Source organism: Rutilus rutilus, assembly GCF_951802725.1.
Source record: "Rutilus rutilus genome assembly, chromosome: 17".
Classification (NCBI taxonomy): domain Eukaryota; kingdom Metazoa; phylum Chordata; class Actinopteri; order Cypriniformes; family Leuciscidae; genus Rutilus; species Rutilus rutilus.
Window position 1 is genome coordinate 34328503 of NC_140230.1, and position 26736 is coordinate 34355238.

General features: G+C 38.9%; 2 protein-coding genes across 3 annotated transcripts in view; both read left to right on the forward strand.

The window, feature by feature from the left end:
- The first annotated feature begins 3692 nt into the window (after window positions 1–3692).
- LOC311275959 (leukocyte elastase inhibitor-like) lies at window positions 3693–7212 on the forward strand. Its single transcript, XM_084385333.1, has 7 exons — window positions 3693–3748; window positions 3898–4074; window positions 4275–4454; window positions 4568–4685; window positions 5605–5747; window positions 5828–5995; window positions 6646–7212. The coding sequence occupies exons 2-7, from the start codon at window positions 3907–3909 to the stop codon at window positions 7057–7059; spliced, it is 1191 nt and encodes a 396-aa protein (XP_084241459.1). The 5' UTR covers window positions 3693–3748; window positions 3898–3906; the 3' UTR covers window positions 7060–7212.
- A 5182-nt stretch (window positions 7213–12394) lies between these two features.
- Window positions 12395–26736, forward strand: part of LOC311275948 (leukocyte elastase inhibitor-like) — a 174873-nt gene continuing 160531 nt past the window's right edge. Inside the window, exons 1-2 of one of the 2 annotated variants that reach the window (XM_084385308.1) lie at window positions 12395–12424; window positions 12569–12745. In XM_084385308.1, the coding sequence (XP_084241434.1) occupies window positions 12578–12745 (168 nt within the window). In that variant the 5' untranslated portion in view covers window positions 12395–12424; window positions 12569–12577. Of the gene's footprint in view, window positions 12425–12568; window positions 12746–26736 lie in introns of those variants that run through there. The other variant, XM_084385310.1, reaches the window with a different exon arrangement.

Consider the following 26736-nt stretch of genomic DNA (forward strand, 5'->3'; position numbering starts at 1 on the left):
ACCCTCGAGAGCATCTCGACGTGTCTGAATGGTAAAAATTCATTTCTAAATGTAGTTATTGACCTGCCATAACAACTGTCATAACAATGAGGGTCATTCATCGACATGCAAAAAGCTGCATTTCAGCACATCCATCTAAAAAAGTTACACGATTCTTTCTAGTTTGCAAGTTAATTCGTTTTACTAATCTTCACATTCGTTGACGCCCCAACTGTGTTCACAGATGGGACAACTGTGTCTGTCAAATGTATGACTTATAATAATAATTCGTTACATTTATATAGCGCTTTTCTAGGTACTCAAAGCACTTTACATGGAAGGGGGAATCTCCTCAACCACCACCAATGTGCAGCATCCACCTGGATGATGCGACGGCAGCCATATTGCGCCAGAACGCCCACCACACACCAGCTTACTAGTGGAGAGGAGACAGTGATGAAACCAATCAGTATATGGGGATTATTAGGAGGCCATGAAGGACATAGGCCAAGGTGCAAATTGTAGGGGCACTCCTACTCTTTTTCGAAGGACATCCTGGGATTTTTAATGACCACAGAAAGTCAGGACCTCGGTTTAATGTCTCATCCGAAGGACGGTGCTCTTTGACAGTATAGTTTCCCCATCACTACACTGGGGTGTTAGGACCCACACAGACCACAGGGTGAGCGCCCCCTGCTGGCCTCACTAACAGCTCTTCCAGCAGCAACCTGGTTTTCTCAGGAGGTCTCCCATTCAGGTACTGACCAGGCTCAACCCTGCTTAGCTTCAGTGAGCAACCAGTCTTGGGCTACAGGGTGATATGGACAGGCTGGGCTTGGACTAAACTCATTTCATACCATTTTTAAACATTCTTCAACAAAACGCCTTGCACACAGATGCGAATTCGCCGGTATTCCTCCTTCTTCAAAGTGTAGGAATTCAAGCCACAGAGCACGTAGACTGGGTTTTTTGGGGATAGGGCAGAAGTCTTGAGGAGTAGCACAACCAAAAAGGCACCTAATCACCATATTGCCGATTGCTAATTGCTGCGATCTTTTCACTGACAGGTTTCTGGTGAGGAGGGGTGGAAAAGATAGCCTTGCTCTCGCGCCATAGCCATAGACTGTAAAAAATATGGACGTAGTGTCCGTGACGTCACCGTAGGTTTCTGAAGACGATTTTTGAAGCCTAAAGTGGGCGTGGCCGACCGTCGCCATCTTGGTAGCGCGTCACTCCCAAATTTATTTATTTTTACAGTCAGACAATTAGTTGAGGTAACGTGATGGCTAACAGACAGCAGACAAACGGCTAATGATGACTAATGACCACAGCAGCGGGAATCCACCTGTCACTCAAAAGTGGACACCCTTAATTATGCAGAAATTTAAGGCTTAATATAATTTAAACGGATGAGTTACAAAAAAAATTCACCCCCCTCACAGTTGTCATGAAGGGCAAAATTAGCTGTATAGACCAAAGCCACTTTTTGCTCCCGGCTGTAAACATGTTTTTTCTGCTGTAAAGTTGGGCATTTCAACATGGGGGAGATGCAGATTTGACTCACTTTTGCAGCCAGCCTCAAGCGGCCAGTTGATGAATTGCTGTTTAATTCACTTCCGTGTTGGTTTCAAGAGAGAGACAGGGAGGTTGCCGCTTGGCCATAGCACATGACAGGAAGAAAAGAGAAGTCGTTTCAAGGGGAGGGGGAAGGTTAATGTTTTTGATTAAAGTTTATAAGGGCACATACTTTTTTTTTTTATAATAAAGTGCACAGATAAATAATTTATAATAAACACTACAATATTACATAAAAAATAAGAATAGTCAATTTTGATTTCATGGCGACTTGGCGAGTGAAGGCCTGATTGTTTCAGGGACTTTGTCACAAGTCCATTCTTGTTGAGTTTCTGGGTTACTTTTGCTATATTTTCAGACTTGAAACATTGCTTTGGTCCTTATCTTGGACCATTGTCTTCTTTTGTGCAAAGAAATGTGTCTTCTGACAATTCTCTCCTAAGTGGTTCAATTATTCACTTGCCCCATCGTCACCCCGTTCAACTGAGTCCCTGTCTCCACCTCGGTCCCACGAACCAGCAGCTTTAGCTTTGGGCTTCACATGGAAGTCACCCTGGTCCGTCGGCCTCTCTGCTCCGCAAGTTCCTCCACTCATCCTGATTCCGCCTCCGTTGATCGGTGGGCTCTACTTAGCCCTTCAGCCAAAGCTCCACCCTGGCTCCTCCTACCGTTAGCTCCATCTTGGTGTTTGTCTCTGACTTCTCCTGGTCATCCCCGTCCATCACCATTCCCACCTCCAAAGCCCCCTCCCACCCCCCTCAGTTGGACGAGGACGCGCCTTTCCAAAGTTGGGTGTAATGTCACATTTATGTTCTGTTTAGTTGTTCCTGTCGTGTCTGTATGAGTTCTCGTTAGTTTCTATGGTTACTGATTAGTTCCTTTTTGTCCAGCTATTCCTGTTTAGTTCCCTCAGTTACTATGGCTGCATCCGAAAAAGTAGGCAGCTGACTTGTTGCCTCGCTAACCCTATCAGGCAAAGACTTTGCTGGCAGCTTTTGTGCACGAAGGTACCTCACACAACTGATTTCGGACAGACTTCTGAGGCAGTGTTACGGTTTAATGATCTACAGCAAAATAGAGCGAGCTTTGGTGAAAATAGTAATTTCTCTCTAGAAATGACATCATAAGTGGAAAACATTGATAAAAAATGTATATTTACACACCAACTGACGACCAGCCGCAACTTTCAGACGCCATCTTTATTATTCTAGCTCAACTGTCACAGACTGGAAAGCACAGGATTCTGGGATATCAAAGGAGATGAAGGATACATCTATGCTGCCTTCAAAAATCGATCAGAGGAAGGGATCTCAGGAGACAGGAAGTGAAACTAACCGGCTAAAAGGCCTTCCGACCTTGGGATGTGTCCTCCGAAGGCAGCATTTATCAGTATTCGGACGAATGTACATTTACTCCCTGATCGGTTCAGTCCGTTATTGTTTCGTGTATGTGTCTTTCTACTTCTCTTTCCAGTAAAGTCTATTTTGAAATGTTATCTTTCTATCATATATATAATAATACACATATTACCTAGCCTAATAAATAAATACATAATCAAATTAATTATTACACTTGGGTTATATTTATATTATATAATTATATCACATATGAAAAGGCATTTCATGATAGACATATGCACAACACATGACCTTGTTTTACCAACCAGCTGACACAAACACCTTAGTAAAGGCTACAGATCATGATCACTATGAAGTGTTAATAATTGTAACTCAAACGTTGTTTAGACAAGCATTTGTACTTTGGGTGTGTGTTGATGAGGATCATTATTTTTATTATGTTTTTATTGTTTTGTAAAAGTCTCACAGTTACACCTACTTCTAACCATCAACAGCTAATCCATTATTGAGTTGTTCACACATTTTGATTAATACAATTATCATTTATCTTTCATGTGTTCAGGTTAGTTTCTTCAGTTACACACAGTTTTTTATTGTAATTTTTTTACTTATGATAAAAAAATCTGAATGAATCACTCAATTTAAGTCTGATGCTGTTCCAGGTGGATAAACATCAGTTGAGTGATTACAGGGAATGTTACAAGCTGATTTCCTGATTGGCTTAAAGCCTGGGCGTTTTAGTGTGAGGCAGTATTTATTGGAACGACATCCACAACTGTCGATTCATTCTCCTCAGACACGCTGGGAAACTTCATCATTTCTGCCGACTACTCTAGGTAATGCTTTTAGAGGTACTTTATGTATGCGATTTAAATGGTAACCCATACAGTAATAACATTTGATTAAAACAGATCTAATAGAACTAGATTGTGTGAAGAAGATTTTCAAATCTGCTGTTGATAAAACTACTGATATTTCTTTCTAGCTTGTGAAAATGGAGTCTTTGGCTGCAGCAAACACACAGTTCTCCCTCAACCTGTTCAAGAAGATCAGCGGAGGAAAAGCATCAGAAAATGTGTTCTACTCTCCTGTCAGCATCTCCTCGGCTCTGGCCATGGTGTCGCTCGGTGCAAGAGGAAACACAGCAGATCAGATGATTAAGGTGATCTCACACTTATACAGTATGTTTTATGACCAGTAGTTCAGAATTCAAAATGTATATTTAGGCTATATGTGTGTGTTTGATGCATCATCATGCTCAGTATTTTAAACTAGTATATGCTGTATTTTAATACTATATGTTGAACATATCAGAATAGTGAGGTTATCTTTATTAATTCTACCCACAATAATGCTGTGCAGATCTTGGGCTTTAAAAACCCTCTCAAACCCGACGCCGCGACTCAAGGACATCATGATTCAGTGGACCAAATTCATTCCAGCTTCAAAAAGTTTATGAGTGAGCTGAACAAACCAGGAGTCCCGTATGCGTTGAGTCTTGCCAACCGCCTCTACGGAGAGCAATCCTACCAGTTTGTTGAGGTAAGACTCGAATCAAATAATCCTAGGTTTGGTCTTGTTATTAAAGGACAAGTTTCTGGAAATGTTCTCAGCTCTAATATCATTTGCACCTCAATCGGTTTGCTATGTTACAGAAATTCCTCAATGACGCAAAAAGCTACTATGAAGCCGGACTGGAGAAGGTGGACTTCAAGAACAAATCAGAGGCTGCTCGCATCAACATCAACAAATGGGTGGAGAAAAAAACACAAGGTGAAATCCAGCATAAACTTACTCTACAATAATTTTTTTGTGTTTTTGTAATGTTGTAAGTTCAGCTAAATGTTTTTTTTTAAGGGCCATGTTCAGCTTTATGAGTTATTGAGTTGAGCTATAGTTCTTTGGAGGTTAAAGTTTTGACTTCAATGCACTTTTTATTTGGCGTTTAAGTTTACATTTCCATAAGAACTTTGAGACAGACACTTTAATAGTGTTTTTTGATTTATACTTAGTTAACAATATAGTGTTCACAAGTTCACACTTACATATAATCAGGTATAATATAAAATATGCACATTTGGCGTGCTGTCCAAGGAGAGGGCTCCGAGCTCGTAAATTGGCCCTAACCCAGAACACTCCCACCCATCCCTGACTGGGAATAATCAAGAGTGAGGAGTTGGGGTGGAGGAGGGACGCTGGAAAAACTGAGTCTGTCGTGGAACAGGGGTAAGTCGGCTATATAAGGCTCCTCTCTCGCTGATTGAGTAGATTATCTGAACGTGCTTCTCCCGAACTTTGTTAATAAAACATAATTTAGAGATTGAATCAATAATTTAGACCTTTGAGAATCGATTAAAATCACTGCTTAAAGTGGACCATTTCCATTTCTGTCATGACAACTCTCGGAGTGATTAGCATGGTAGTGGGTATGACAATGTTGTATGTTTGGTCTTGGTGGAATAGATCTGCTATGCTGTTGCTGCTGTTGCTTTTATTGCTGTGGCAGAGCAAGTACGGGACTTGCTACTGCCAAAACATACACAACACGTTGAGCAAGTAAGACACAAAGGTTGAGCTGAGAGCTCATTGGCTATTGATACAGCAGGAATGTGTTTATGAACAGGTGAGTTAAAGAACCTATTAGCCTGCACCATCCAGAATTTCATGCCAGAACTTTGCATTTGTATTTTAGAGAAGATCAAGGACTTGCTGCCACAGGGAGCCATCAATGGGATGACGAAACTGGTCTTGGTGAACGCCATCTACTTCAAAGGAGACTGGGAGAAGAAATTCCAAAAAGAAGCCACCAGAGATGGGCAGTTTAAGCTGAACAAGGTGAGATTTCATGCTTTAAAAAAATTATTTAACCGTCACTAAAAGAGCAGTTATAAAGTGTTTTCACTTATGTTTGGCAGATTCAAACTAAACCAGTGAAGATGATGCATCAAAAGGCACACTTTCCTCTGGCCTTCATCCCAGAGATCAACAGTCAGGTTCTGGAGCTGCCGTATGTCGGGAAGAATCTCAGTATGTTGATCATCCTTCCTAACGAGATGGAAGACGACACCACTGGCCTTCAGAAGGTGAGACAGCACCGATTGATCATTTTTATTTTTTTGGCATCTTTATGTAAAGACATCTACCTTCGCTATTGCTTCACGTGTGTTTTTACTGTGAAATATTTACTAATAATTATAAAGTTCACAAAATAATAACTTTTAAATTATTTTGATGAACACTTACTGGACTGAAGCAACTTAGGTTCACTGGTTTATCAGGTTTTTGATGAGCATTTATTTGTTCATCTCAGTCATCATTGTATTGTATTGCATTATATGTTTTAAAACTACTACAGAGCTTTGATCATAAAACTAAGCACTTAAATATCATCTTACTAAGACATATTGTTAGCAGATATAGAGTGACAATTGATATTATGTGTATTTTATGTCGTCTGCTATACTGTTATAAAGATCTCAATGATTAGATTACAAGCTATCAGAATTTATTCTTGACTTTTGGCCATTTAAATTTCAGCATCTGCACCAAATTAAAAAAAAAATTCTCAGTTTGGGCCTGTGAATAAAATCATATAAAAATAAAGTTACTGTCTCCATGACTCCATTGCCCGATCCAAACTCAAAAAAATAATCGTCACATCATTGATGCTGTATAAACAGACCCCAGTTTATGCAAATAGACACACATTAACATGTCTCACTTTATTATCCAGCTTGAAAAGGCACTGACCTACGAGAAGCTCATGGAGTGGACCAAACCCAGCAAGATGATCCAAGAGCAAGTTCAAGTGTCTCTGCCTAAATTTAAGACGGAGGAAACATATGACATGAAGAGACTTCTGATCAGCATGGGAATGGAGGATGTTTTTGACCCGCAGAAGGTGAATCTTTCAGGCATGTCCTCCAACAACGACCTGGTGATGTCGGAGGTGATCCATAAAGCCTTTGTTGAAGTAAATGAGAAAGGAACTGAAGCGGCTGCAGCCACCGCCGTCGTCATCGGTGTGACATCTGTAAGGCCATCCTCTCCCCCAAAAATCTTCACTGCAGACCACCCGTTCCTTTTCTTCATCCGACATAATCCCTCCAATGTCATTCTGTTTTATGGACGCCTCTGTTCTCCTTGAAGATAGTGATGATGACATGATAATTCTAGATGACTGTGTTCCTCTGATAAATAAAATCATTAGAAAATAATTGAGTGAAATTGTAAGTATGCATTTACTTTAACGGAGTCTTGATACAGTCCTGTACAAGATATAAAGAATGTAAAAAACGGTATATTTCGATTAATCTGTTCAACATTTAGGTTTTTTTTTTGTATGCTACTTATATAGTTATATATAGTTACTTATATAGTTCTGTCCTCCATAACTTTACATATAGGCTACTCACCGTTCTCGGCATTGAGTGTACAAGTTCACAACAAGTTTTCAAATCTTTTCTGTTTACCTCTTGGATGATGACCTTGTCTCTACAAAATTCCCCACAGGTGCTCAAAAGTGTTAAGTTCGGTTGAAATACTTGTCAATTTAAGGATTTTGACCATGGGAGTGGGAGAATATATAGAGTTACAATAATGTTGAAAAGGATTTTGTATTAGCCTACATCACACAATGGTGTGTGAATTCATGACATATTTAGTAAGAAATACTCTTCCACTACTTTAGCACTTATTCATCCCTATATAAGAAATTTACTACCACCGATAACAATATACCTAAAAGAAAAAGGACAGATGAGAGTTCACAGTTTATGCGAGCTGCCGGTACACTAGAATCTCTTCCGGCACTGTGTAAACAGCAAAACAGAACATGCACGCGATTTTAACCTGTTATAGTCAGGTAAACAACACGTAGCACTGTTAGCGCTGATCAAGTCTGTGGAAACATGCGACAGGCTCGTGACAGGCCGAGAACAGGCTCTGGCTCCAGAACATGAACCATTCTGGTGGAAAAGGGGTAAGCAGAGACAAGACACTTCTCACTGTACTCCTTCCCCTTGTAATGCCATACATTTTAGATGCTGTTAGATCAATGCATTTCACTTCTGCACGTTGTGTCTTGCTGTGTGAGATGAAACAGTCACTCTCCAAAAATCACTCGTCACAAAACGAAAGCTTAAAGTGAAGGCCTGATTGTTTCAAGTCCATATATTTTCACACTTAAAGGGGCATTTCACCCATTTGAACATTGTTTTTTATTTAAAGTGGGTCATATTTGTAGTCGAAATGTAAAATAAATTTTGAATTTGGTGCCTTTGTGACCGAGAAAAGACAAAAAATAACTTCAGGACGCATTTGTATGAAAGACAACAACTCCCACAATGCACCACATTGCACAGTTCCGCAAGCCACTCCCACTAATCCAGAAAGCGCATATCTGCCTATAAGAGAAATCACTCTTCCGTCTACAAGGCTAGCTACCACCAGAGCTTGAAATTCATTTCACATTCACACAAAATGTCTAGTTAGTTGGCGAACTCATTAGTGCATTACTCCTCGTTTGTATTTCTTTCGAAAAGGTGAATTATTGCATGGTACCTGGATGTTCAGTCAGAACATATGCGGTGCGAAACTAGGAAACTAGTTCACAACACAAACGTCCGTGTCCTCGTCTGATTCAGAGATTTCGCCCAGGAGAAATTGTCATCGTAGAAAATATTTGCCACAGACGGACTGTGTTCGTAGCGGTTCGTAGTTGCATAGTGAGATCACTGGCGCCACCAGTCCGCCCTAACTCGAGCCAGTCCGGGCTCCTCGTCCGCGGCATGCAAGTCTTCTGCCTCGGCTGCTCTTCGCTTTAATGCGGCTTATAAAGGTAGCCACAAACACCTGATTCAAGCATCAGACTTCCGAAATCCTCTTCTTCTATATCATATTGAGCACTCTCCTCCGCTATTGTCATAACTTTACATCTGTCTTCACAGCGCCTGTTAGCTTAGCATCAAACAAGATGATATTGCTTTCAGTTTCAGAGAGTAAAGTCCCACCCACTGATCTGTAATAGGTCTGTAGCGTGAGCGGGTCCCGCCCCCTGGGAAAGATGAGGAACGAGTGCTTGTAGTCTCAACAGAAATCCCCCCCCCTTACACTTCCTCCTACAATGACGCAAAATGACGATTTTTGCGTCATTGTAGGAGGAAGTGTAAAAGGTAAATAACGGATTTCTCCCGTCTCAGGGGAAGATGAGAGAGTGTTGCACAACCATTCAATAGTATGACTGGGTTTCTAACAATGCAAAGCTTAATGCAAATGGGTGAAGTGTCCCTTTAAAGCAACACTAAGGAACATTTTTTTACCTTAAAATAATGTTTCCAAAATCGTATCAGTGGTTCATCAAGTCGTAACAGGGTGAAAGGCACTTCTGGTTTCGCTTTCCGGCCCTATATCTGCTATAACCACACTATGCAAGTTTGCCAAACCGGGTCGCGTTTCTGTTGTTCAAATGAGACATAAGAAAACTACAAATTTGACTTGCTTTACGTCAAGCGTTACAATAGTCATTTCGTTTTTCTTCGTTTCTGATGTCACAATACATTAAACTTTCATGAAATCATGCAACATTGTTCATTCCAAAGCCGGTGCTGGATAAACAGTGAGCGTGCGTGGGACAGTAGGCTGCGGGCGGCGAAATTATTTATGACAGCGGTAACACTTTTTATATATTTATTTATAATAATTCAGCGATGGCCACATTGAACATGGCACTATGGATGAGTGAGTCATGATCAATCACACTGATGGCATAGATGGTGATCGGTTGTGTGTGTGTGTGTGTGTGTGTGTGTGTGTGTTGCTATACTTGTGAGGGTCAAATATAATGACAACCGACTAGTGAGGACATTTTACTGGCCATAAATTTAAAAAAAGCTTATAAATAGGCCAAAAGGTTTTTTTCAATGTTTCTGTGATGGGTAGGTTTAGGGGTAGGGGTTGGGTTAGGTGATAGAAAATATCATTAACCTGATATAAAATCAATGGAAGTCTATGCAATGTCCTCACTAATATAGTGAAACAAACACGTGAGTAGGCTACCCTATACGTTAAAAATTAGGCCTATAAGGAACAAAAAGATATCCAAAATCCTTGTCGGGATATTGTTTGGTTCCTATGACGAAAACAGCTTATAAATCATACTAAGTAATGTTTTTTGAAAATGTAAAACTGCAGAAAGTTTTCTGTGATAGGTAGGGTTAGTGTAAGGGGATCGAATATACAGTTTGTACAGTTAACATCAGTTTGCTCCAGTTTCACTGTAAATCACTTAAAATATAATCATTCACTCATACCTGTCAACACTCCCGTTTTTTTGCCGGACCCCTCCCGGTTTGTTATTTCTCCCGGGAAACTCCCGTAATTTGCATGGCCCAAACTCATTTATGAATAATTGGACCAATATGTTTGTCTAATGTTGACCAATTGCCAGATCTTGTATTAAATGCATTATATTCACACAATCCACACACCATAAACAATTTCAACCCGTTTGTCACCTCAACCTGGCAACCTATAAACCCGTTGCGCAGTCGCGGAAAGTTTAACCCGAAAGCGAGCCGAGTATTAAGTAGGTTTATGGACTGTATTGACTGGTTCTGACTTAGTTGGGATCATCACGGGGCATCGGTAAGAATGAACAAAGTCCAAAAGTCCAATCACTGTTTTAATAGTAGGATCAAGCCATCAACATACTCAGGGCATTGCGTGAACAGATGCATATGATATTAAGGGTGTGTAAGTGTGGTTTCTATAACAAAAACAGAAATATAAATAATCAGTTTACAGTAATAAATGATAAACATTCTACTCAAAAAGAATAAACGCGTGAAGATACATGGCTATAAAATGTAAACAACTGACTATAAATATACACGTGACTATCGTCTTATAACCATCTCTCAATCGAGTGTAATCTTCACAATCCACATAAATATGGCTCAATAACATCTGTAAAGTGTAAACACTAAAGTAAACACATGGAAAAATATGAGTCGTTATCATTATTTCACTTATACAGCACGCATCGGAACACACGTGCAAAAATAATGCACACAGTCATACCGCTAACATTAACTTCACGGAAATCCGAAAACACTCGACATCAGAACGTTTCAACATATAATACAACAAATAGCAATATACACAAGATTAAAGATAGTATATGTGTAAATTAAACTTACTTTCAAAGTTACGCACACTCATTTATGGCTTGAATACACGCGAGCCCTCCACAGCTTTCAAGCGAAACATAACAGCTGCGTCAAACTCTGGGGGCGGGACTAAGTTACAACTGTCAATCATTCACAACCCACCAGTAAGAATTAACTTAGTAAGCCTTTTCAACACCGAGGTTACATCCACCTCTGGGACGCTCGGATCACAATGTTATTCATCTGTTACCTAAATATAAGGCAGCTATTAAAGAGGATTAAGCAGGTTTAAACGTGGTCCATAGGCTTAAGAGAAGAGCTACGAGGCTGTTGTGAGTGTACTGAATGGGACTAGATTTGAAACGTGATTTCAATAGGAAGAAAATTGCTTTCTTGCAGAATGATCAGCAGAAAGTAAAATAATTAAATAAAGCAGTAAAACGTAAGATAAAAGATGCACAGAATGAATATAAAGAGAATGTTGAAGAGAAATTCAAAACGGGGAAAGAGATGCATGGAAGGGTTTGAATACAATGATGGGTAGACAAAAGAAAAGAGTTCAACAATATGAAGACTCTCATTGTTAAGTCTATTTTGAAATGTTATCCTGTGTTTCTATTCTTATCTATCTATCTATCTATCTATCTATCTATCTATCTATCTATCTATCTATCTATCTATCTATCTATCTATCTATCTATCTATCTTATCATATACAGTATAAAAGTACAAAATCACATTAATTATTATACTTGGGTTATATTTATGTTATATAATTATATCACATATCAAAATGCATTTCATGGTAGTAATATTCACAACACATGACCTTTTGTACCTTTTACATAACCAACTGACATAAACGCCTAAAGGCTACAGATCACAAGCACTAAATGAAGTGCTAATAATTGTAACTGAAACGTTGTTTAGACAAGCATTTGTACTTTGGGTGTGTGTTGATGAGGATAATTTTTTTAAATTATGTTTTTATTGTTTTGTAAAAGTATCACAGTGACACCTACTTCCAACCGTCAACAGCTTATACAATATTGGGGTGTACACACATAATGATTAAGAATGACTAATACAATTATTTATATTTCAGGTTAGTTTCTTCAGCTATTTTAATTTTTTACTTATAAACAAATGAAGAATGAATCACGCAATTTAAGTATTATGCTGATCCAGGTGGACATAAGTTTAATAAAGGGAATGTTTCCTGATTGGGCTTCAAGGCTGACCACTTTAGGGTGAGGCATCATTTATTAGAATGACACCCACAACCAGAGATTTATTCTCCTCAGACACGCTGGGAAACTTCATCATTTCTGACGACTACTCTAGGTAATGCTTTTAGAGGTACTATTATGTATGCAATTTAAAATGGTAACTCACACAGTAATAACATTAGATTAAAACAGATTGTGTGTCATGATGAAGAAGACCTTCAAATCTGCTGTTGATAAAACGACTAATATTTCTTTCTAGCTTGTGAAAATGGAGCCTTTGGCTGCAGCAAACACACAGTTCTCCCTCAACCTGTTCAAGAAGATCAGCGGAGGAAACGCATCAGGAAATGTGTTCTACTCTCCTGTCAGCATCTCCTCGGCTCTGGCCATGGTGTCGCTCGGTGCAAGAGGAAACACAGCGGCTCAGATGATTAAGGTGATCTCACACTTATGTATGTTTTATGGCCTGTAGTTCAGAATACAAACTGTATAGGCTATATGTGTGTGTTTCGTGCATCATCATGTGCAGTATTTTAAACTATTATATCTTGTATTTTAATACTAACTCTAAAAATTCTGTGTTGTTTCAACCCATGTTTGAGCCATATATGGACAAACTTAACTGTTGGGTTAAAAACTGAATTAAAAATTAAACCAATGGTTGGGTTTGTTCATATTTGACCCAAACATGGGTTGAAACAACCCAGCATTTTTTAGAGTTTATTGGCCCTATTTTAACGTTCTAAGCACATGGTCTAAAGCACACGGCGCAAGTACACTTAGAGCGTGTCCGAATCCACTTTTGTAGTTTAAAGACAGGAAAAATGGTCGGCGCTCCCGGCGCATGGTCTAAAAGGGTTCTCTTAATGAGTAATGGGTGTGTTTAGGGCGTAACGCGCAATAAACCAATCAGAGTCTCATCTCTCATTCCCTTTAAAAGCCAGTTGCGCTCGCGCCATGGCGGATTCGCTATTTACATGACGGAATTTGATAGGGGAAAGACTGAACGCGTCTCCAGAGTGCAAACGGAACTGCTCGTGCGCGAGGTTAAAGCGCTCAAGCAGACAATCTACAGGACAAGCCGGATTCCACCATATTATGTACACAATAATAATGTTTTACATTGTAATCCTTTTATTTTTTATATCTGGCATGTTTGTGTGCAGCTGCGCGTCCCTTTGTGTGGACCCCCCATAGGCGCACATTACTAACGCGTCAAAAAACAATTGAGTCTTGCCCGGCGCCGCATTGCACCAGTATGATAGGGCACTATATGTTGAACATATCAGAATAATCAAGTTATCTTTATTAATTCTACCCACAATAATGCTGTGCAGGTCTTGGGCTTTAAAAACCATCTCAAACCCGATGCCGCGACTCCAGGACATCATGATTCAGTGGACCAAATTCATTCCAGCTTCAAAAAGTTTATGAGTGAGCTGAACAAACCAGGAGTCCCGTATGCGTTGAGTCTCGCCAACCGCCTCTACGGAGAGCATTCCTACCAGTTTGTTGAGGTAAGACTCGGTTTATTCACTGGAGGTTCTGGAAATGTTCTCAACTCTAATGTCATTTGCACCTCAATCGGTTTGCTATGTTACAGAAATTCCTCAATGACGTAAAAAGCTACTATGAAGCCGGACTGGAGGAGGTGGACTTCAAGAACAAATCAGAGGCTGCTCGTGTCAACATCAACAAATGGGTGGAGAAAAAAACACAAGGTTTAATCCAGCATGAACTTACTCCAGCACAAACAATTCTTTGATGTGTTTTTGCTGCTTTTTAAGTTCAGCAAAATGTTTTTTTTTAAATAATTTTAGCTTTGTGGGTTCTTGAATTGAGCTATAGAGTTCGTTGAAGGTTAAAGGTTTGACTTTAATGCACTTTTTATTTGGACATTAAGTTCCATAAGAACTTTGAGACAGATGCTTTTATACTGCTTCTTTTTTCTTTTCTTTTTTGACCTAAATAACAAATTATGTATTATAATGTATTTTAGAGAAGATCAAGGACTTGGTGCCACCACGAGGAGTCACTGAAGTGACGAAACTGGTCTTGGTGAACGCCATCTACTTGAAGGCGAACTGGGAGAAGAAATTCCAAAAGGAAGCCACCAGAGATGGGCAGTTTAAGCTGAACAAGGTGAGATTTCAAGCAATTTTTAAAGAATAATAATTTTAACAGCAGTTATAAAGTATTTCAACTTATTTTGGGCAGATTCAAACTAAACCAGTGAAAATGATGCAACAGACGTCGAAGTTTCCTCTAGCCTTAATCCCAGAGATCAACAGTCAGGTTCTGGAGCTGCCGTATGTCGGGAATAATCTCAGTATGTTGATCATCCTTCCAAATAAGATGGAAGACGACACCACTGGCCTTCAAAAGGTGAGACAGCACAGATTCTGCTAGTATGGTGCTTTGTTTCATTATTTGGAACTGTTGTTTAACCCTATAAAGTGTGCTGTTGTCACAAACTGCTCAGAGACACACACTCAGGTTAAGGATGCAAATGTAGCGGTTTATTAGGGCAATCCAGAATAGTAATCCAAAAGACAGGTAAAAGATCAAAACCACAAGGCAAACAATCCAGATAACAACAGGGAAGAAAACACAGGCAAACAGGAAAATCCAGCAAAACCAGGCAGACAATAAAAAATAAAAAAAATTCACAGGAGACCAGAAAAGCACTCAGAAATGCAGAAATGCATAAGATAATAACACACGAAATAATCAGAACACGATTAGTCCAGGCAAGGGGTTATGGGAAATGTAGTTCATGATATGATCAAGTAGACAGTAAGAGTGCCCTCTTATGGCTATCATCGGCACTTCAGCTGACAAGTGTGACATAGCAGCAAATTTCTTAGGCCTCTAAATGATCAACATGATCAAACGGCAAAACTTGTCACACACAATCTACTACATGCCTTTTGTAATCTTACTGATAGTCTGTATATTTTGGCAAGTATAAAGGCCATTTTGTAAAAACTGTAAAAACGGTAAAAAAAAAAAAAAAAAAAAATGTAACTGTGAAATCTTTACTGATTTACATAAAGTAAGTGTAAGAATAACTTTTATAATATTTTGATGAACACCTACTGGGTAAAGAAAAGAAAATTACAATCATGATTTTTCATGAAAAATTATGTTAGAATTGTAGGCCTAAAATACCTTGGTATCAGCTTGTTTTCATCAATGGTCAAATTGAAACAATTACAATTAATTTGGTTTGTCATGATTAATTTGTGTTCATAATCAGTAAAACAAAAAAAAATCTTCTAAGAATAAACACATATTATTTTTGTATTAACTATTTTGAACTATCTTGAAACTATCCAAGCAGCGTTTCGTGCTCAGATGTGACGGCGGAATTAATACATTACCAAAATGTGATTACAGAATATATTTAAATTATCGATCAAATTGTCATTTTCTCCTTACAGTCTTGCGAGTTAACAATAATGCCTGACCAGTAAATGACTTGGTGAACAAAGAAAACATTTTGGCATTAGTTAATGACAGAATAGTTATAAACAGAATTTAGTTTAATTAATTAAAAAATTCGTCGCCGGAGTGAATGGGAACATGATTTATTGAAAATATTTGAAAATATATAAGTGGTTCTTAAGTCAATACTTTTTTAATGGCTTGTCAACTTTCCATTCCTCCGCTGTGTGATTCTAGTCAGCGCTGGATTCTAGTCAGTGCTTGAGCGCAGTCTATGCCTGGAAAAATAATCGAGTCGCATAGCTTACATGTCGCATTAAACTGGCAGATTTTAGAATGGTTTAGGCAATAATTTTGCAAGTAATTACATGTTTAATCTTGTCTTGCTTGGATCTTTGGTGTAAACTCGTGAACGCCCCCATGAACACCTGAACGCCCCCCTTTCAAAAATGTTGCTTCCAACACCACCCGTTGTTCTCTGAACACCCCCGTTGAGAACCACTAATCTAAGCCATTGAAGAGGTGTATTCAAGTTAGTCTCCATGACTTGTATTGCCGATTCAAATACAAAAAAATAAATGTCACATCATTGATGCTGTACAAACAGACCCCAGTTTATGCAAATAGACACACATTAACATGCCTCACTTTATTATCCAGCTTGAAAAGGCACTGACCTACGAGAAGCTCATGGAGTGGACCAAACCCAGCAAGATGATCCTACAGCAAGTTCAAGTGTCTCTGCCTAAATTTAAGGTGCTGGAAACCTACAACATGAGGAGTCTTCTGGTCAGCATGGGAATGGAGGATGTGTTTGACAAGAAGAAGGTGAACCTTTCAGGCATGTCCTCCAACAACGACCTGGTGCTGTCGGAGGTGATCCATAAAGCCTTTGTTGAAGTCAACGAGGAAGGAACCGAAGCGGCTGCAGCCACCGCCAACGTCGAAATAACATGCCCAATGCCCTCAGACTCTCCCCCAAAAATCTTCATTGCAGACCACCCGTTCCTTTACTTCATCCGGCATAAGCCCTCCAATGTCATTCTGTTTTATGGACGCCTCTGTTCTCCTTGAAGATAGTGATGATGAAGTGATAATTCTAGATGACTGTGTTCCTCTGATAAATAAAATCACTAGTAAATAAGTGAGTGAAACTGTCTGTATGCGTTTACTTACAGAGTCATTTAAGAATCTTGATACAGTTCTGCACAAAATACAAATAATGCAAAAAAATATATATATTTTTGATTATTCTGGGGAACACTTTAGAATAATAATAATAATAATAATGGTCCGTCATTAATAAGTACCTATGCAGGAAGTAATGCAGGACTAATGAGTAGTACAACATTAACACTTCAGCAACTACAATTAACTAATATAGAAACAAGCTTAACTAATCAGTAAGTAATATTGATATAAAAAATTTAGGAGATAGTTCCTCATTAGGTAATCAATAATTACTTAATGATATTAGCCTCATTAATAACTATTAACTAACTGGCAAATTATAAAGAACATAATTGTGTGTCTGAGACGTAATCAGTAATAATTTGTACTCTGAATATAGTCATAAAATGCATCACTAATTACTCAAGTGTTACCAGGTTGGTACTTGAGTAATTAGTGGTGCATTTTATGACCATGTTCTGAGTAAAAAAAAAAGAAAAAAGAAAGACAATCTGCAAGACCTACTAGTGATCTGGACCAAGTGAAAAAGATGTTTTTACTTTAAAATAATGGTCCAGATCACTAGCAGTTCCTGCATAGTGAAGTAACACTCCAGTAATTAATGATGCATTTTATGATCACATTGAGAGTAAAAAAAGACAATTGTTAACGTCTCAGCCACGTTATTGTTGTGATTAGTAATTAATTAGTAATTTTTTATAATTTGTCATAATTACCTTTTAGTTCTTAATGATGCCAATCTCATTAAGTAATTATTGATTACCTAATAAGGAACTATCTTAGTCCTACATTGGATATTACTTACTGATTAGTTAAGCTTGTTTAGTTAATAGTAGCTGAAGTGTTAATGTTGTACTACTCATTAGTCCTGCATAACTTCCTGCATAGTTAGGCTGCTTATTAATGACGGACCATCATTCTAAAGTCTTACTTTAATCTGTTCAACATTTAGTTTTTTGAAAATAAAAAATAACAATATTCCACCGAAAAGGACAGATGAGAGTATAGCCTACCGGGAGTTTATGCGAGCCGCCGGTACACTAGAATCTCTGTGTGAACAGCAAAACAGAACATGCATGCGAACTGATTGATTTTAAACTGCTTATAGTCAGGTAAACAACACATAGCACTGGCAGCGTTACGTCAGGGTTCGTTGGTCAAGAATGTGGAAACACGACAGGCTCGTGACAAGCTGAGAACAGGCTCTGGCTCCAGAACCATTCTGGTGGAAAAGGGGTAAGCGGAGACCAGACACTTCTCACTGTACTCCTTCCCCTGGCAATGCCATACATTTTAGATGCTGTTAGATCAATGCATTTCACTTTGGCACGTTGTGTCTTACAGTGTGAGATGAAAGAGTCTCTTTTGACAGCTTTTGCAAGTTCTGAAACACTTGCTTTGCACTTCTCCTGCTCTTCTATTATCCAAAAAATCTCCAGAATGAAAGCTTAAAGTGAAGGCTGATCATTTCAGGGGATTTGCCTCAAGTCCATTCTTTTTACCATTCACTTTTTTTAACTGTAAGTCAAAACTTGGTTCATCACCACCGCAGTATTCAGTAATCACCTTTGCAATTACATATTCAGCCACTAGTCACCACCATTGGAATTCAATCAAAACAAAAGCACATGGAAATTAAACAATTGTTAAGCAGTCCTACTTATTCACTCCATTTTTAAATGCTGCCAAAAATGATCCCATGTTTTTAATTTCTCCCTCACTACAGTCTCCCCAGCATGCTCTGATATGAAGCAGTTTCAATCATCCCATCAATCCAATCTTTCAGGTCTTGGGTTTTTTGGGCATTTCCAGTTGCGTAAAATCCTCCTGGCAGCTGTGAGACAACCAATCTTAATAAGGGCACTGATTTATATCCAAGAAGGCATAGTCGTGCATGTTCCACAGGTAAAATAGACCCCATGCACTGATCCAGCAGCCATGTCACCCTGTAGCCTAAGACTGGTTGCCCACTGAAGCTAAGCAGGGTTGAGCCTGGTCAGTACCTGAATGGGAGACTCCTGGGAAAACCAGGTTGCTGCTGGAAGAGTTGTTAGTGAGGCCAGCAGGGGGTGCTCACCCTGTGGTCTGTGTGGGTCCTAACGCTCCAGTAAAGTGATGGGGACACTATACTGTCAAAGAGCACCGTCCTTCGGATGAGACATTAAACCGAAGTCCTGACTCTCTGTGGTCACAAAAAATCCCAAATTATGGCCAAATTTGCCCAGTGGCCTCTGTCCATCATGGCCTCCTAATCATCCCCATATATATATACATATACACTAATTATTGGCTTCATCACTCTGTCTCTCTTCCACCAGTAAGCTGGTGTGTGGTGTGTGTTCTGGTGCAATATGGCTGCCGTCGCATCATCCAGGTGATGCTGCACATTGGTGGTGGTTGAGTAGATGTAAAGCGCTTAGAGTGCAGAGAAAAGCGCTATATAAATTGAATGAATTATTATTATTATTATTATTATTATCCAGTATTCCCAGAATTTTACACCAGAATGGGTAAACTAAAGAACATTCCCAAATCATATGTGAATAAGTGCCCTCTCCTACATTTTCAGCATAGATTTTTCCAGCTATCACCTTCTTGTAAAGCCTACACAAGATACCCACATTACATAGGATGTACAGCCAGTTATTATCATGAATATTAATCCCCAAATCCTTCTGCCGTATTGTTTTCAGGTTATTATAGGTTTACACAGAAGCAGTTTGAGCTTCACGTGGCAACTGAAGATAGGCATAAACAGGGTTATCAGTTGCATTGAATTTGCTCTTGACACAGTGTCTAATCTGCAGATTCTTCCAAAAATGTCCTTGGCCCCTAATATTATATTTTTTCACCAATTCAGAGAATGACATAATTTTAAACTGCCAGTGTTTCCAAGTCACCCCTGCTTTTACACTTAAGGATTGTTCCACAATGATGCATATGACTGTCTATACTGTATTGTCACTGGATTTGAGTCCCATTTAGCTTCACAGCATTGTGAAAGAAAGCTAATGAGATGAAATGGTGTTCTATCTTGATCTAGTCCAACTCAGAATCTGCCTCGTCCCAATGTTTAGCCAGTTTGGCCCATTTCAAAAGAAAGATCATACATCCTCACATTGGGTAATCCAAGGCCCCCCTTGTCCATTGGGGAGGTCAACTTGTTCATTTTAATTCTAGGTTATTTTCCTTCCCATAGAAAGCACTTGATCATTCCACCGGCCTCCAGCCCATCTCTCAGACTGATGATCTTTACGTTGTTGCGATGTCTCTTGTTTTCTAAATCGATTACACATAACTTCCAGGTGTTGCCGCTCGCCGTCACAGACGAGCTTCGAGATGACATGGGTTAGCCAGCCTTTCTTGGATTGCATTCACAGAGTTTTGTAAGGTCGGTAACAACCTCTTTGATTGATGACACATCCGTCAATACCCCTTGTAAGGTAGAGTTAATTTGACTTATTTCGGATAATAAGTTTCCATCTTTGAACCGTGGTCTGTGGGCTGGGGTGATGGCGACTCGTGTGCCGGCGAAGACTGTCTGGTTGTCATGCGGCTCGTCGTTATCCCCATAAAATACTAAGATGTGGAGGTCGACATCTGTGATCTAAACCTCCTTTTTTGTTCCACGAGTATTTAATCTCACCAGGGACACTAGTTTTGATAAAAATGTGGAGTGAATATGCTAGAATAAATTGAAAATATTGGTGGGCTTACGGAGCTACACAACTACGCTGCCATCTTCCTCGGCAGACCCACGGGACTCTCAAGTCCATTCTTTTTGAGTTTCTGTGTTACTTTTGCTATATTTTCACACTTAAAACATTGCTTTGGTAATTATCTTGTACCATTGTCCTTTTTTGTGCAAAGAAATGTGTCTTCTGACAATTCTCCCCTCCCCTTCAATTATTGTCAGCATTAAAGTCTGAGAATGATTCAATGGGCTTATATATATATACACGTATACACACACACACACACAGTGTGTGTGTGTGTGTGTGTGTGTGTGTGTGTGTGTGTGTGTGTGTGTAATGCCAAAATGAACTTGGCAGTATGGATGAGTGAGTCATGTTCAATCACACTTTAATCACTAGATGGCGTGAGAGATTTTTTAATGTCTGTCCACAACACTTTATTGTGTATGTGTGTGTGTGCTTGCTAAACTTGTCAGGGTCAAATGTTCTCACCTATATAATGCAATATTATGACAGCCGACTAGTGAGGACATTTTACTGGACGTTACTAGTGGAAAAAGGCTTATAAATCTTATAAGAATATTTTATTCAATGTTTCTGTAATGGGTAGGGGTTGGGTTTGGGTTAGGTGATAAAAATATATATAAACCTGATATAAAAGTAATGGTAATCTCTGTAATATCGTCACTAATATATATATATATATATATATATATATATATATATATATATATATATATATATATATATATATATATATAGGTAAATATATATAAAAGTAAAGGCATTTTCCTGCAAACTTCAGACATGAATATAAGCACATGCAGTCAGGGATGGATTATGATGTGGGATGCCTCATATGGTTCAATATTTGGTGTCTAAAAGTGATCAACTTCTTCTAATATTACAGGAATGCATCAGTTATTGTGTCTTTGATCATGTGCATTAATTGTTTAGACTTTTTATATTATTTAAAAGGATGTTGTTATTAATGCTCCTTGTTTACAAATGTGGATTATATATTATATATGGATATATATAACCTGTATGTGTATAACTGCATATGGGCTATGTTAAATACAATGTGTGTTTCTGGTTAGTAAGAGAGTAAAAAGCAGGCTTTCAGTTGTCAGACGCTTTTATTTGACGTGATTTACAGTATTACAGTGAAACTGGAGCAACCGGGTGTTAAATACACAACGCACACATTTATGGTTTCCATGTTTTATGGGGACATTTCATAGACAATGATTTTTATACTGAACAAACTGTATATTCAATCCCCTTACACTAACCCTACCTATCACAGAAAACTTTCTGCTTTTTTACATTTAAAAAAAAAACATCACAGTATGAATTATAAGCTGTTTTCCTCATGGGTAACAAAAATGTCCCAATTACAGAGAATACCTGAATAACACACACACACACACACAGAGAGAGAGAGAGAGAGAGAGAGAGAGAGAGAGAGAGAGAGAGAGAGAGAGAGAGAGAGAGAGAGAGAGAGAGAGAGAGAGAGAGAGAGAGAGAGAGAGAGAGAGAGAGAGAGAGAGAGAGAGAGAGAGAGAGAGAGAGAGAGAGAGAGAGAGAGAGAGAGAGAGAGAGAGAGAGAGAGAGAGAGAGAGAGAGAGAGAGAGAGAGAGAGAGATTTTGATTTTTGATTTTTAACAAACTTTTATTACAAATACATTTTACAATACAATTTAAATTACAATGTGCATAAATATTAAGAGCAACCCCAACTCACAATAAATGTGCAAAAACCAAATCACCTCCAGATACAGAGCACAAAGCCTCACTGCAACACCAAATACCATCAAAGGTGATAAGGTCATCCATCAACTTGTAATAAGCAAAATCAATCAATATTCTTGCTTTCACCATGTTTGAAAACATTGCAACTACATTCTGTCCCAAATTTTGTTCAACTTTCTTTTTTCTACTTATATAAATAGCCAATTTCGCCTGGCCTACAACAAAATTCAACAACTGGCATACAAATCTTTTTTTCAACACATACTTAAAACCCAAAATAAATAACACTGTAGAAAAAGTTTCATTACACCTCTGAAAAATGTTTCCTAAAAGCAGAAATAAAGGCTCTAATCTTGTACACTTTACAAATGCATGAAAGATGGTTTCCCTCTCAGTGCAAAACGGACATTCAGCATCAATCTCAGGATTTAGAATTGAAATGAAAGCATTGACGGCGACAACGCCATGGAGGATTCTCCACTGTAAATCACCTGTCTTTTTTGTCAACGGTGGTTTATAAAGTGCTCTCCACTCAGGTTTTCTATCCACATTCAATTTAAAAAAATCACGCCATGGAGTATCAGTTTTCTTATTTAACATTCGTTTGTTAAAAATAACAACACAATACTTGTACAAAGTTTTCCCAGAACAAGAAAAGAAATCTACACACAGGGATTCAACAGTTTTTAAAAACACACCAGAAACCTCTTCTAGTTTCACTGAAAGAAACAGACAAGGAAAAGAGTCTTCAGGATCTGGTTTACAGCGACCATCACTGTACTCAGTCAACAAAGTTCTTTCCGTTGCATTAAGAACCGTCTGCCATTTCATCAATAGCTGCGCAACTAGACGGGTTGACCGAATTTGCAGATGTTGAGCCGTCGCTTCCTTATTCAAAAAATCAAGTCCTGACACTTCCAGTAACTGTCCCAAAGTGGTAATTTTACTGTCAATGAGTGCTTTGTTAAGTCCTGGGTAAAGTCCATTGGCAGACAAATCCAGACGTGCTCCACGGACTAAAGGCTCTTCTAATAGCCAATGAAGTGACTCTGAATCCTCTGTTTTTTTTAAAACAAAAAGACTCCACACCTTAAAGAGGTTCCTATAAAAAACTGGCAGTCCAGAAGTGTTCAATTTCATTGGGTCGAGTAAAAAAAGAGTTTTGTCTAGTCTCATATTCTCAAGATTCTGTAAAATCACATATGCAACAGAACACCATTTAAATTCAACTGAACCAGTAAGAAGTTTTTGAATATATTGCAACCGAAAAGTTGCTACTCTACTATGAAGATGTATTAAGCCATGCCCACCCTCCTCCTTAGGCAAGAACAACACACTCTGTGGGACCCAATGCAGTTTATCCCAGAAGAAATCTACTAAAAAAGCCTGGATTTTTGCTAACAGATGTGATGGAGGATCAATACATGCAACCCTATGCCATAGTGAAGAAGCAACTAGATTATTTATAATTAATATACGCCCTCTATAAGACATTTTTGGAATTAACCATCTCCATTTATCCAGACGACCTTTCACTCTTTCAATGACTCCTTCCCAATTCTTTTGCACTGTTAACTCATCACCAATATACACTCCTAAGTATTTAAAACCTGATTTTCCCCAACCTAACCCTTTAGGGAGATCTGGTTTCCCACCTGTCCACTTACCTAACAATAAAGTTTCACTTTTACTCCAGTTCACACTAGCAGAAGATAACCCTTTAAAAGTTTTAAGTAAACCTGACAAAACCTGTATGTCACTTTGCCTACTAATCATAATTATGACATCGTCGGCATAAGCTGACAATATAAGCTTTTTTGCACAGTTTGGCAAACATAAACCATAAAGTTTAACCCTTATTTGCTGTAAAAGTGGCTCTATTGCCAAAGAGTAGAGCATACCAGACAATGAGCACCCCTGCCTGACACCTCTATGAGCTTTAAAAGGAGCACATAAACCACCGTTCACTTTCAAAATACTCTCGACGCCACTATAAAGAACTTTAATACAATTTATAAAATTTTGGCAAAACCCAAAGGCCTCTAAAACTCTCCACAAATAGCGATGCTCAACACGGTCAAAAGCCTTCTCCTGATCCAACGAGATTAACCCACAATCTAGATTTACCATCTTGGAGACTTCTACAACATCACGAATCAAAGAAACATTGTCAAATATTGACCTACCAGGAACACAGTAGGTCTGGTCAGGATGAATGACACCATCCATCACTCCTGCAAGCCTGTTAGCCAAGGTTTTCGAGAGCAGTTTATAGTCGCTGCAGAGTAGCGATACGGGCCGCCAGCATTTTATGTCCGTAAGGTCTCCTTTCTTGGGCAGGAGGGTTAACACTGCTCTACGGCAGCTCAGAGGCAGCTGGCCTTCAGCCAAGCTTTCGTTCAATACCTCCAGAAGGTCCTCTCTCAGTTCTGACCAGAAAGATTTATAAAAATCAACTGGCAGGCCGTCAATGCCCGGAGCCTTTCCAGACTCCATTCCTTGGAGAGCCTTGTACAGTTCGCCCATGCTCAAAGCACCAGAAATCTCAACATTGACTTCCTCAGACACCTGGGGTAAGTCGTTGAAAAATTCACTGTCACTCCTGTATTCTGCCCCAAGTTCGTTTTTATACAGGTTTTCATAAAAAACAACTGCTCTCTTACGAATGTCCGCAGGGTCTGTCAATAATCCTCCAGACTCAGAGCGCAGAGCATGGATGACTCTACTCTGACCGTTCTTCTTCTCCAAGTTGAAAAAGAACCTGGATGGAGCATCCATTTGGTCCACACTCTGGAACCTCGACCTGACCAGAGCCCCCTGTGTTCTAATGCCCAGTAAATCAGCCAACTGCGTCCTTTTTTTTAACAAAGAATCTAAATAACTCTGACCACCAGTCGACTCAACTAATTCTTGAAGTTTCAAAATGTCAGTCTCCAAGGTGTTCATAATCAAAACTGTCTCTCTAGTGACGTTTTGAGTATACTGCAAACAAAATTGTTTTATTTGGGCTTTCCCAAAATCCCACCACTGTCGTATCGACTTAAAAGATCCCTTTGTGGTTCTGAACTCATCCCAAAACAGTTTAAACATTTTCTTAAAGTACCTGTCACTTAACAAAATAGTGTTAAGCTGCCAGTATGCACTTCTTAACTTAATAGAGTTTAAAAACACAGAACACTGCACCATACTGTGATCAGAAAAACTCAGTGGGGTGATTAAACATTTCTTAACAATGTTACAGTGATGCTTAAAAACATAGAACCGATCCAATCTTGCCAGCGAAATCACACTGTCACGAACATGAGTCCAAGTATATTGCTTTTGTGTCTCATGAAACTGTCTCCACACATCACAGAGCTCATGCGTTTTGACAAGCTGGACTAACCGGTTACGAGAGGGCAAGTGAGGTTCAATATGATTCCTATCCAAGTTTGACAATGTACAGTTAAAGTCACCACCTAAGAATAAATATTCTTCTACACAGCATTTTTGTAAAACAGAACACAAAGTATTTAAAAACAACATTCTCTGTATTGGTGCAGTAGGAATGTACACACAAATAAAAACCAAAATAAAATTCCCAAAAGTAGCTCTTACTTTTAAGAGCCTACCTTTAACTACTTCATCAACCTGATAAGAAGTTGGATTGAAGCTCTTAGAAAAAAGAATAGCCACCCCTCCACTAAGTGAGGTGTTGTGGCTCAACACAGAGACCCCATCCCACTCCTCAGCCCAATCAGCAGCATTCCTCAAGTCACTATGCGTTTCTTGCAACATAGCAACATCTATTCTTTTTTGTTTAACCACCTCAAAAATATCTGCTCTTTTTCTCATTTCCCTTGCTCCATTTACATTCAGAGTTGCAATATTCACCTCACTCATATTGAAATAGACTAAGAAACATAGCAGCACTCCACACAACACATTACTAGCCAAGATACTATACTCTCTCACTACCTTCATTGGCGTTGTCAGAAGTGAGTTTTCTCACTATCTTTTTCAATCGATAAATCTCCTTGTTTGTAAACAAACCTTCTGACATAAAAAACCTGGTTTTATCGACAAATTGCTTTATGTCAGAAAAATAATTATTTACACAAACCCCTCTCTTGTTTTTAGTAGCTTTTAAAAAAAGTTTGATGTCATCCACTTCACAACCGCGACTAGAGAAGTCACTCTGAGAGAGACCGACACTAGAATCAGAAGACTCACTGTCACTGTCACCATATTGATCTTCCACGTCAGATTTCTTAGCTCTAACCGTTTGAGAAACGTCCGAATTTTTCCTTTTTGATGGAATTTTGAATTCACTCTGCTCTGTCTCCATTTCAATGCCATC